Source organism: Tursiops truncatus, chromosome 3, assembly GCF_011762595.2.
Source record: "Tursiops truncatus isolate mTurTru1 chromosome 3, mTurTru1.mat.Y, whole genome shotgun sequence".
Classification (NCBI taxonomy): Eukaryota; Metazoa; Chordata; class Mammalia; order Artiodactyla; family Delphinidae; genus Tursiops; species Tursiops truncatus.
The window spans coordinates 145,602,847-145,615,908 of NC_047036.1; the positions used below are offsets into that span (position 1 = coordinate 145,602,847).

Consider the following 13,062-nt stretch of genomic DNA (forward strand, 5'->3'; position numbering starts at 1 on the left):
TTTGGGTAGGGACTTTGGGTGGGACAGGCCAGCCTGGCCAGGGTCAAGGGCCAGTTTTTTCACTGGCAGAGCTAGAGAGGTCATTCCCACTGTTTCTTGATGAAGTCTGGGATGTTATAGGGAGTTGTTTATCTGCCCTTTGCCCCTTGGTCTGTGGCTGTCCAAGCCAGTGGGCATAAACTTCTGCAACCCCAGAGACCCACTCAGGGTGTGATAAACAGGAGGCACTCACTAAATGCACTCATCAAATTGTGACTGAATGAATGAGTGAGTGAATGAAGGTTAATGATGATGTTAACGATGACCAGCATCCTTCCTGGAGCCTTGCAACCTGCCAGGCACTACTAGGCTAAGGCACCTGAATGCTTCTTCTCATTTAACCCTCATAGCAACCCTAAGAAATTGGCATAATTATTACCCCCATTTTACAGAAGTTGAAACTGAGGCTCAGAGAACTTAAAGTCACACAGCTAAGAAATGACTGGATCAAATCTCTTCATATAATTTTCCACCTTAGGAAAGAGTTTCTTAACCAGGTGTCCAGAGATGTGCTTCAGTGGGGAGAGTCGTGAATGCCATAAAACTTTATGCAAAGTGTGAGTGCAGGCAGGCGCAGTTATTTTGGGGAAGCAGTTTCACAGGTTTCATCAGATACTTAAATGTCTGAACATATTTGATTCCACGTCTCCAACCCTTCCTCCTTCCAGCCATCCTTCCATCCACCTCCGGGAGCCATTTGATCAATTTCATGAAGCCCCTGCCTTGTGCCGGGTCTAGCGCGGCACCCATGGCTTCTCTGGCCTCCACAACACGTAATGTCTCAGATAATGCAAGCTGAGGTGCTCTGGAATGTCATTCCCACCTCCCTGGATCTGGGTAATTCAGAAGGGCTTTGCTGCCAATGTCTGGGCTGCGTGGGTGGCTGCACTCTGTCTGAACTCGTCTCAGCGCCTGGTGGAGACTGTTCCAACGCTGGAGCATGAAAGGGAAACACTTGAGGCAGTGCAGCGGTCAGGACACAAAGGGCAGAGCCTGTGTCCTAGCTTCCCCTGCATTCCCTGCAGCCCCCATCAGCCCCACTCCCTCAAGGGGCGTGATCAGCCTCGACAGATGAGGCCATGCTTGATGCATGAGGACGTGGCCCAGGAGAGGCTCTTCCTAGGCCCAAGTCCTATTCCAAGGTCTTTTCTTGCTCCTGGGAAGATGGGGAAGAAGGTGCTTGCAAAGGAGACCCAAAGGGGAAACTGAGGAATGGAGTTAGCATTTTCTGAGCCAGGACTGTGTTCCAGCCGGGGAAACCCTGTGCCGGGTGCTTCTGCAATCATGACCTCTTTCAGCCTCACCTTGCCACTGACATTGGTGGGATGGTTCCTCTTGCAGATGTGCAGAGAGTGAGACTTTCAAAGGTCAAAGAACATGCTCAAGGTCACAAAACAAGCACCACATGTGAAGCCTGAAGCTCTATCTACTTCCCTGCCCTCTGGAGAGCTCCCCCTCCCCCCTCCTCCCTCCCCCTCCCTTCCCCTTCCCTCCCCTCCCCTCCCCCTCCCCTCCCCCTCCCCTCCCCCACCCCCTCCTCCTCCTCCTCCTCAAGACATCACCAGTAGTTTGCAAACAATTATCCTACCTGGCTTCTCTGAGCATCCCCCACCACCTTATCCCATACTAACCTGCCCCCTCCCGATTGCAGTTTGTAATGATGAGAGCATCTGGTTGTCTTCAGCCCTAGATCACCAGCTTCCTGAGGGGCAGGGACTCTTGCCTCTTCTTGTTCGTTACTGATCCATGTATTTAAAATAGTGCCTGGCAGGTAGACGGTGCTTAATAAATATATGTTGAATGAATGAATGAATAACTAAATGAGCCCCAGAGCAAATAATAATAAATGACATTTGCAGAGTGCTTTACAGAGAGTTAAAACACTTTCCCTTTACTTTATCCAACTCAATCCTCACACCAACACCCTTGAAGGGGACCTGTTCACGTTTTACAGATGAAGCGGCCCAGGTCAAATTCACATGTAGGAAGAGAAGTGGGATTTGATCCCAGGTCTAGAGGATGGGGCCCTTTCCCTGTCCTGAATGACCTCAGTGTGAGTATCTGTGGAACACTTAGGACGTCCTGGGCCAGGCTGAGCTGTGCTGGAGGGGGACGGGGGAAGAGAGTGTATGCTTTGCTTTCTAACCGCTCACAGTCTATTCGAGGAGGCCAGACATGCATGTGGAACATTTGGGAAATGGTACAAGACAGCAGCTAGCAGAGTGCTGAATTGCACATGATCAGGTGCCAACCACTTTCCCTTCCTTGACTAATCTGAGTCTTTTAATACCAGATGGGGACCCTGAGAATAGATTTCCTCTGAAATAGATGAAGAGCAAGATGGAAGCCAAGGGGAAGGCTGTGAGTTACTCATTTTCACACGGCTCTAGCCCGGCACGATGTCTGGCCCTCAGCAGTCCACTCTCCCTAACTGGCCACACTCAGTGCCGGACGCCTACTCAGGACCTCGCACACACGACCTCACCACTCTTCACGGCAGTACTGCAAGGCAGGTACTAATGCAGTCCACAGAAGGGGAACGTAGAGTTCAGAGGAAGGACTCATCAGGCCCAAAGTCACACAGCTAATAAGGGACAAAATCGGGATTTGAACCCAGATCTAGCAGCCCCCCAGATTCATGCTCTTAATCTGACACTGCTGACTGTGTGGTGGGAACTCAGCGAACTGCCCTTGTCCGCAAGGATGGGAAGAGACATGGCTGAGGGAGCAGTGAGGAGAGAGGGAAGCAAGGAACACAGCTTGTGTGTTTCGTAAACAGACAAGCACGTGTCTGCTTCAACAGGATCTCTGCGGGTCTCTGACAATCTCACCCTTTCCCCCCGTAAGCACCCTCCCAGGGGTACCCTAAGGAGTCCTATATGGGTACTCATGTCAGAGGAAAGGCAAGACCTTGCCTCCAGAGACTTCTGAGGGCATGCACAGGCCCTGTGAGTGTGTATGTAACTGCTCAGGCTGCTATAACAAGATGCCACAGACTGGGTGGCTTAAACAACAGAAATTTAGTTTCTCACACTTCCGGAGACTAGAAGTCCAAGATCAAGGTGAGGTGCCAGCTGGGTTGGCGTCCGGGGAAAGCTCTCCCCTGGGGTTGTAGATGGTTGCCTTCTCCATGCTGTGTGTGCACATGGTCTTTTGCTGATCACACAGTGGTGGTGGGAGTGGGGGCCCTCTGATATCTGTTCTTATAAGATCATTAAGGACACTAATCTCATGGGGTCAGGGCCCCACACTTATGACCTCGTTTAAACCTTAATTACTTTCTTAAGGGCTCTATCTCTAAATATAGCCACTCTGGAGGTTAGGCCTCCGACATATGAATGTGGGAAGTACACAAACATTTCACCCACAACAGGGTGAATGAGAGAGCAGTCAGAGCCAGAGACTGCATGAGCTGACTCACCTTCCAGGGTAGAGGGAGTCACAGCCATTGAAATCCATGTTGGTTGGGACTGGCAAGATCACCTAAGCGAGTACACTATATCAGGACAGCAGGAAAAATGGTCCCTACAGCCAGGTGAGTGATGGGAGGCTCCCTCTCTCTCCATGTAGTTCTCTCTTGCAAGTCTCCAAGAGGCAGGGATCCAGGCTGTTGTTTTCTTCTTCTCTTGTCCCTCATACTTGTCGTGTATTCCTACTTAGACACATTCTTTGTGAGCATCTCATGGGTGATGTCTGCTGCATTGTACTGTGTGGGTGTGTGTGTATTTATCTGTAGATAATACCTACCACACAGGGCATCATCAGGATTAAATGAACTTTTATGCATGTATAATAAATATCTGGTACATGGTAGGTGTACGAATGAACAAATATTTGTTGAATGAATGAATCTTCACTTGGGAGAGTGTGCTTCTTCCTTTGAAAGGCAAGGATGATCTGGTAATCATCAGTTGTTACTTACTAATTGGGTCACTGAGCAAAGAAAATTATTAGTTCATTCTTTCCTTCATTCATTTATTGAACATAGACTGACTGCACCCCTGTCAGAAACCAAGGGTTAGGCAGACCGTGTAGAGCTAAATCAGGAGCAGTCCCTGCTCTTAAAGACCTTGCAGTCCAGAGGGAGAGACAGACAGGGAAGGGGACAATGAGAACCAAGGTAGTGAGTGCTCTGATGGGAAAGAGTCCCCACATGCCATAGGAACCCCAAGGGGGATACCACTGGGGCCCAGAGAGGGATTCCTGGAGAAACTGACACCTGAAGTAGATCTTCAAGGGTGAGCTCAGTTTGTCAGATGGAGAAAGGGTTGAGGGACATTCTAGGCAGAGGGACAGCCCTGAAGCACAACCACTGAGGGCACACTGGGGACTAGTGAGGGTCTGTGTGGCTAGAGCCCCAAAGAGAGCAGGGGCCTTGGGAAATGAAGCCAGACCACTAAAGGGCCTCATAATTCCTGCTCAGCAGTTTGAACTTTGTCTCGGTGACTTCATTTTATTCCCACTGCTCAGATACAGCCAGTTGTGAACTCCTCTAGATGACCTTACTATTTCTATCTGTACAATGGAGCAATTCATCTGCTTCTTCAGAGGGCCTTGGGGGCGAAGGAAATGAGAGAATGGCATCCTAGCCTTTTGTAAACTCTCAAGTGCCGGTCCTGGTCACTCAGGTAGTGTGGAGCTGAGCAGAGGCCCGAAGGTGAAATGGCTTGGTGCTCCGTCCAGAGATTTTTGAGAAAACTGGGGGCTGTACCATCACCGTCTCCCCAGCAAGGATCCCTCTGTTCCTTAAGTCCTGGCCATCCTAGTGGGTCCTGTTGTGACCCCAGGCTTCAGCTCCACCCCCACTTTTCTTCCCTAGCAGGGAGGGCAGGAGGGAGACAGGGCCGGCCCCTACCTGTCCTGCTCCATCATCCGGGATTCCAGGCCTCATGGACACAGATAAGCCCTGAACTGGAAGTTAGGAGAGCTGAGGCTTTAAATCTGGTGGGACCCAGAGGAGAGCTCCCCAGCTCAGTGGCCCACAGTACCCTCATCTACCAACAGGAGTGTCCCCATCACACAGTGATGACAGAGACCTGGGCTCCAAGTTCTAATCCCCTTTCCTGGCTAGGTAACTTCAGGCAAATTTCCTGCCCTCGGTAAGCCTCAGTTTCTCTCTGTGGTGATGATTAGACACGACCAGACTAACAGTCACAGGGTGTGGGGTGATGTGAGCTATATAGCAACAGGCCATGCGAATGAAAGGGATGGGTGTTATTAAGCGCACCTTCCCTGTTGCACCAGATAGGACAAGTGCTGGGAGTTGAGAAAGCATGAGGTGCTGAATAGGTGGATAAAACCAGTCAGGGTCCCTGGCCAAGTCGCAGACCACCTGTGTCCTGCAGAATGGCAGCTAATGGGCTGGAACGAAGGGGAGCTCTGTATCCTTGGGGTAGGACTGTATGCCCGTATGGCTTCGAGTCAGTGTAAACATGGGTGACTGTGATGCTCTTTTGCACTGAACGTGTGTGCGTCTGCATACCTGCGTGTTCGTGTGTCTACGTCTTGTGTGGAGTCCTAGGGATGCACCTGTGGGTGTTATGGACTATGAGTCTGTGTGTACAACAGCAACACCTGTGTGGACTTGTGGAACCTGTGCACATATGTTTGTGTGACTGTGTGCATGAGGCCATATGTCGGGAAACCCTATGACCTGCAAGCACTGCTTATAGTGGGAACCCAGGCAGCTCAGGAAGGGCAGCTCCTCCTCAGGCTTCGGGGGAGCAAACCTTGCATTTCAGCACCACCAGGGGGCTGAGGAGAATCCAAACGGGTAGACCCAAACTTTGCCTTTTTGCATGAGAAGTCAAGATAGGGTTTGGGGTCCTGCCCCCTAACGATAGCTTGTAAGTTCTTGGGGGTCAAAGAGGGAGAAGGATGAAGGAGGGAGAGAGGGAAGAAACAAAAGAGAGTAAGGAAGTGTCCATAGGGGCCGAGGGCTCCTTTCCCCTTCCCAATTCCCTGTCATTCAAAGGTGGCCCTGGCGCCGGAGGAGCAGGAGGGCACCTTCCTCCTAAGACATCCCATTCCGTGGGTGGAGCAGACTTTGCCCCACCCCATAAAGATTTCCCTTGAAGTCAAATGAAACAACGCACCCCACGCAGGGACACACACACACACACACACACACACACACACACACACACACACACACACACACACACACACACACACACACACACACACACACACACACGTTCTCCCGAGAAGCAGTCTGCTGCCCCCTGAGCCTCACCCATCGGCCAGGCGTCCGCACCCCGCGCCCCTCGTGCGCCCCGGCCCCGCCCCGCCCCCCCGGGGTTACCCGCCGGCCGCTCTCCGCGCGCCTCAGACTCGCCTCGAGCGCGGCAGGCAGGCAGGCGCGCGCGGCTCCGCTCCACGTCGTCCCCGCTCTGTTCATTCATGATTGGTACTCGGCCCCCCGAGACCCAGCCCGAGCGCCGGGAGGGGAGCCGAGCGTGCGGCAGGAGGGGCGGGCGAGCGCGGCTCCCGCAGCGCACGCGGCGCTGGCTCAGGAGCCTCGGCCGGGCGGGCGCACCGGCCCGGTGTCCAGCTCCAGGCAGGCTTCGGGGCATCGTTCTCGGTCCTCGGCGAGGGAAGCGGCAGGGCCCGGGTCCGAAGGCTCGCCAGGAACGGCTAGCCCTGTGAGTCAGTGCATGTGCGGGGCTGAAGAAGGATAGAAAAGGCTCCCAGCGCCCCGGCCCCACGCTCGCTGAATACCAAGCTGCGGCGAGCTGCGGGGGGCTTTTTTTTTTACCTCCCCCAATTCGGAGTAGAAGAGCCACACTGATTTCCTTCCAGTGGAGGGGAGGGGCAGGGCCCGAGGTCCCAAGTCGCACACAAGTCTTCGCTGCCATGGGGGCCGTCATGGGCACCTTCTCGTCTCTGCAAACCAAACAAAGACGACCCTCGAAAGGTAAGCCACCTCCTTCTTCCTTTTGTTCCCCTGGCTGGGTTTGGGGGTGCTCGGTGCTGGGATGGGGTGTGCCTCCTGCCCCCCTTGGCCCGGACCCCCCTCCCCATGAGGAGTGGGTTCAGGTTCCTGTAACCAAAGGAGTAAGAAACCGGCGGGAGGATTGGTGTGAATACCCGTGAGCTGGCAGAGGAGGGACCCAGAGTGGGCTGCGGCCTCAGGGGCCACGGAACCTCTCCGGGGCACCAGGTGCCAGGACCCTACTCCTGGAGGGATCTCTAGGCACAGAAGGCAGAGACAAATTCACAGGTGGGAGGTGGGGACGACATTGTCTGAGTGTACATGTTGGGAAGCTCTTCCCGTTCCCATGACCGTTGGTGTTTGTGCGACTGTGGGCATCCAGCGAGGGTGCTCACGTATTCACTCACTGCCCCCCACCCCCACCCCCAGCAGCGATGCTGTGCAGACCTGGGGGTCCATCATCAGGGAGAGAGTGCTTTCTGCAAGCCAAAAGGAATCAGCTGCTGGCAGGTGATAAAACTCTCAGGGCTCGTGTCCTGGTGGCTTTAGGGAGTTGGGAGCCAGGGCATCACACGAGGGTGCTGCCGCGCTCTGGGAGCCGCCTGAGAGCTGAGAGCACTGTCAAGGTCTGGTGAAGAGGTGAGCTGACATCAGGGATTAGAAAGCATAATATCCCTGGGTCCCTCCTGCCTGCACTTCGGCTGAGATAAGCCCAATCTCACCAGCGGGACAATCATGAAACGGGCCCATGTGAAGTTGGGGGAAACGTGTTGCACCGCGGCGGACTGTGCAGGCCTCCTATCCAGCTGTTTGAAAGTTGGTTGTTGGAATAAAGACACTGGATGCAGTTAGGAAAAAGAATATGATGGGTTTGGTTTGTTTGGTTTTTATGCTCAAATACTACTGTGAGTGGTAGAAGGATTTTAAGTAACCTGACAGTTAAACCTTTAAGTTCTGCCGTTGGAGCCCAGGTTCTGGTGACAGGTGAGGTTACAGTTCCTACCCCTTATGCTGGCTAGTGATTAGATCAGCGGGAGGATAATGGTGGACCCCAGGGTGCACAATGAGTCCACTCTCAAGACTTGGTTGGTCTTTCCTGATTCAGTAGGAAAGTCTGCATCGCAGAGATAGCTCCCCATGAATAACTTGTCTTTGTGGGATCTCGACATCTGGCCCAGTCCCCAGAGGCATCAGGCTGGCTGAATACTGAGGAATAGGATCTCTGGGTGAAGATCTCAGGTGATGAAGCTGGGTTGGCATTCAGAGCCTAGAACATGGGAAGAGGCTTCGACCCATTTGTCCAGCTGCATTGTACATCCTCCTGGCAGGGAAGAGACTGGGTGCCGTTTTACCAGTCCTAGGCAGGACAGGTCTGCAAGCCTTGGCCCAGGACCTTGACATTAACAGCCCCACTTCTCACGGATCCTCAGATACTGCTTGACTGGGGACAACGTTCAGCGCAAATCCTGGTCTCCTTCCCCACCATCTGACCACCATGAGGTCCCAGAGGCCAGGGGACTGTGGGGATAAGAAACTCAGGGATTTGTTTTAATATATTTTCAATGCCTGTGGCACTCCTGGGAGGCAGCTAGGTGTCACAGAAAGATCTTGGACCCTAGAGTCCAACAGATTCTGGGTTCAAATCTCAGCTCCATCGCTCCTTCCTTACGTGACCTCAGGCAGATTCTTTCACCTGTCTAAGCCTCAGTTTCTTATCCATAAAATGGACAGGATACTATCTCTTGGCAGGAAACAGGGTGTGGAGGGAGTGGAGAGAAGGAGGACCCTGCCTCATCTACTGTGTCGGCCGCAGCTACCAGGGACCCAGAGGAGATTGCTGAAAGATGCCAAGATCAATTGAATGATGGATGTGGAGTTCCTCCCCTAGGGCTGGGCAAAGATTATGAGCTGAGACATTGCTCAGACGTTACTGTCTCCCATTCCCTTTTCCTACACAAAACTGCAGGTCACCCCAGATGGATTCCCAAAGGATTCCAAGAGGCCAGAGCTCTTTGCTTCTCTCTCCTAGGAGTCTAAGAAAAGAGAGGAGGGGGCACAGCATTCAGCGAGCCCCTGCTGTGTGCCTGACACAGTGCTAGGTGCTTTTTCTGCGCATTCTCACTTACCTGTCCCAACAACACTTGTTTGAAGCTCATTGCGGGTCCAGGGCTAGTGGATGGGCTGCCATGACAAGCTGCCCCGAGCCTGGGGTGTCTGGTCAGCCCCATCTGCACACAGCCACACCACACTGGCTGGAATTGTCCAGGGCTCCAGCTACGTACATCCCCCCCCCGCCCAGGCCTTTATCCTGGAGCAGAGTCTTATCTTCCTGTCTAGCTCAGTGGAGTGCTGGTCAGCAGAAGACCCTTTCTTCAGGGCTTGGAAACTGGCTGGAAAGGCTAGTGATCAGGGATCCCTTCTTGGTCAGGTTCCTTGCCCCATGGAGACCTGGGTTTCACCTTTGTAAAAGGCGGAAGTTACATTAGACATTTTCTCAGGTTCCATCCAGTTCTCAAATTTGAAGATTTCTGTTGCTGATGCTCTTACCAGAGCTGCCACTATGATGTCTGAGACACCAGCCTCAGAGCTAATTGCAAACAGTCAGAAGAGAGTGGTGGAGATTTTCAACTCGGGAATCGGTCTCCCTGCTGGGTTCAAATCCAGGCTCTACCACTTACTAGCTGCGTGACTAAGCCTTATTTTCCTCAACTGGAAAACAGGGACAGTAGTAGTTACCATCTTAAAATAGCTGTTGTGCTGTGTGGATTTCAGGAATAATGCAAATCAAATGCTTAGCACGAGCTCTGCTACATAAGTAGTCAGCAAATTTTAACTACTATTCAATTTATGGCTCTAGTGTTTAGGGCTTCCAAATGCCTCGAGTAAGCCATCCTGGAAGTAGTCCACGCCTGTTGGAATCCTCACAGCTCAGTTCTGGAGCGTTCCTTCTGCCGTGTCCAGGAAACTAGGACCCAAACCTCACGTGCTCAGATGCTGGTCCTGTTGCTGCAGCCCCTGCTGACCTCTGCTTTGTGGCTGGTCCTGAAAACATTGTATCTTGTTTAACAAATACCCTGCATGTTTTGAAAATATAATTTGGAATCACATACATATAAAGCTGCACATGATTTAGTGGCGAGGGACATGCCTAGCCCAACCTGGGTGTTCAGGGAGAGCTTCCAGAAGGCCACAGAAATCTAAAGTAATTGAAGAGCTATGTCACTGAATAAGAAAGTTTCAAATTCATTTCCTATCCTTCTCTCCGTTTGGGACCTTTGTTTGTCGTTAAGTAAGAATGAGAAAAGTCCTGCCTCAGAGATTCAGCCTCTGCATCCCAGTCCCGGGTAGGGTTTCTGGCTCCAACAGTTTTGTATGTGTTTATCATACGAAGGACACGGCTCTGGGCTTAAAGGGTCAGGATATCAGGGGTGATCAGATGAGGATCACGCAGGTGCAGTGGCTGGGCCTCTGTGAGGGGCAGGGGGCGAGAGAATTTAGGGAGAACGTCACTAGCCCAAGGGCATCTCAATGGAAATTTGCCTATAAGCAAATAAGCCTACTTTGCAGGGGTGGCTGGGTTATCCATCTGCCGTGACCGAGGGAAAGCATTCAGAACCTTCAGGAAGGACTGAGCTTGGGATCTCCAGAGTGTTCATTCAATAGATGAGCCAACAAAATCACACAGCTTTTAGATGCTTTTTCCAAGGCTACATGGCAAGTTAAAGACGAATATGGGACTGGTCCCCTCACTCCTAGACCAGTGAGCATCTCGGGACCTTAGAGACCTGATGGAAGCACAATATTCCTGATGAGGCCAGGTTTGGGGGTTATTGCTCCGGGCAGCATGTTCTCCCAGCATATTCTCCCAGGAAAAATCTGGGAGACCAGTGGGAGGCAGCCAGGCGTAGAGAAGCAGTAGCCCCGCCGTCACACTGTCCTGGGCTCAAGGGACCTTTGGCAAGTCATTTCACCTTGGAAATGTCAGTGTTCTTATGTCTAAAAGAGGAATACTGATTTACAGAGGTGTCCATGCCTGAGCATTACCCATTTCTGCATCTTTATCCATCCTTTTAACTCTGTGTTACCCTTCCCCCCACTGCCTTGTCTAATAGTTAAAATTCTACCCACATTCCAAGACCTCACTCAGCTATTTCCACATTCAGGAAGGCTCCCCCAAGCCCTGGAAGGAAGCAACTTCTCCCATCTAAATTCCTTAATCTTTTAAGGTGTACATTCTCATGACTTTCAAGTCATGCTTTGAATTAGGCAATTGATGGAGGTGTTAACCCCTCACCCCATCCCCAGAGCATCAGCTTCTCAGGGGAGCTGCTCTGAATCATCCTTCATAGTCCCCAGCTTGGTTCCTTGCACATAGTAGGTACGCCATAAATCTTTTCTGGAGGAACTTATAAATAATGGACTGCTTGGCCACTTTCTGTTATTTCCTGGAATTGCCCACCCTGAAGCAAAAGTTAGCTTCCCACTGGAATTTCAGTTACCAGCCCTCTGCCTGGAATAAATTCTTTTCTTTGGTCTGCTGGCTTTGAATTGGCTTTGTCCACAGAATGTACTGAGTCTGTTTACTATTAAGCAGGGAAGTGCTGAGAACAGCGTTCCTGCTCCCCAGCCCCCCTGAGAGTCACAAAAGGACAGGGAGACCATACCCAGTGCCGGGCACAGTTCTGGTCCCTTTATCCCAGAAGAAAGTCAAGGAAGCTCAAAGCGAATGGGGAGAGGGAGATGGTAAAGACTGAAAGATGGAAGTGAAAGGACTACTGTCTGAGGTTTTTTTTGGCCTGGTCCCTGGAAAAGGATCGTGTCTTGGACTTCCTTATATGCCTGGAAGGGTTTTGCTCAATAAATGGTTTGTAAATGTACAAATGAGCAAGTGAATACATACATTAGCAAGTGAGTGAAAGAATGAATGATTGAATGAATGAGGGGATAAATAAATGAGTGAATGAATGAGGAAGCAGATGAATGACAGAAGGAATGGTTGAAGAAGTGAGTGCATGAGTGAGTAAATGAATCCATAAATTAATGAATGGTTAATGAAGTCCCAGAAAGGCTATGATAGGAGGCTGTCTTTGCATGAAGAGCATGGATAGTCATGCTACCCAAATCCTGGATCTAAGCCCCCCACCGTGGAACGTGGAAGGAGTCAGTGGTACAGGAGGCCCTGGTACAGATAATTAATAGTAAACTTATAACAAGTGCTTCATGAAGAGCTGAAAATTATAAGTTCAGTCAAGAAGAGTTCTGGTAATTTTTTGGATATCTGTACCTTGGGGAAGGTGGGAAGATGGAAAAGTATCTCTAGGCTCTCACTCTTTTGTTGATTCGTTCAAAAAACTAAAGTGAGGACCGACCCTCAATGCCCTCCCTTGTATTTCAGGTTCCCCTTTGTCTTGTCTAGGTGAGATCAAGAATCTGTGTATCTGTCCACTCAGTTATTTGTTCACTAAGTAATCCCGTAAGTGTCCTTTAACTTTGCTTCCCTGATGTTTCTACCCAAGATCCCCCTTGGCTTCCCCACTCTCCCTCCACTTCCACCTCCCAAGGTGAACTCCTACACACCCTTCAAGACCTCATTCAATGTCACCTCCTCCCAAGCTTTTGTGGGCAGAGCACATTTCTCCCTCCCCTGCTCCCCTACAGCTGTTGCTCCTTCCCTTGGCTACAGTCCCGAACAATATGTGATTATGGATTTACGCATTCGTCTCTCTGACTAGCTCTCAGGGAATGAGTCTTATTTCAGGGCCTCTGTCAAGGCCTGTTGCTGATGGATGTTGTCTGCATGGAGATAAGGATGGATAGACCAGGTTGTGAGTCCCTGATGGCTCCAAGGAGTGCAGGAATGCGGCCTCGCAGATGAGAAATCCGGTCCGCTCATGGGGAGAAGTGCTGCAAAGTTCTGCATAATGGCCCTGGAGCTGATGTTCCCATTCATCAGGCAGAAGCCGAGCAGTATTGGGGGGCGGGGGGAGAGAAAGAGAGAGAGAGAGAGAGAGATACTGTGTGTGTGTGTGTGTGTGTGTGAGAGAGAGAGAGAGAGAGAGAGAGACTGAGAGAGTTCTGAGACTTTCAGA

At 51.3% G+C, this 13,062-nt stretch overlaps 1 protein-coding gene across 1 annotated transcript in view; it reads left to right on the top strand.

Annotated features, from left to right (window-relative positions):
- The first annotated feature begins 6,894 nt into the window (after nucleotides 1–6,894).
- KCNIP1 (potassium voltage-gated channel interacting protein 1) overlaps nucleotides 6,895–13,062 on the top strand; it is a 223,494-nt gene continuing 217,326 nt past the window's right edge. The window contains exon 1 of the mRNA XM_019945776.3: nucleotides 6,895–6,955. Coding sequence (XP_019801335.1) covers nucleotides 6,895–6,955 — 61 coding nt within the window. The remainder of the gene's footprint in view (nucleotides 6,956–13,062) is intronic.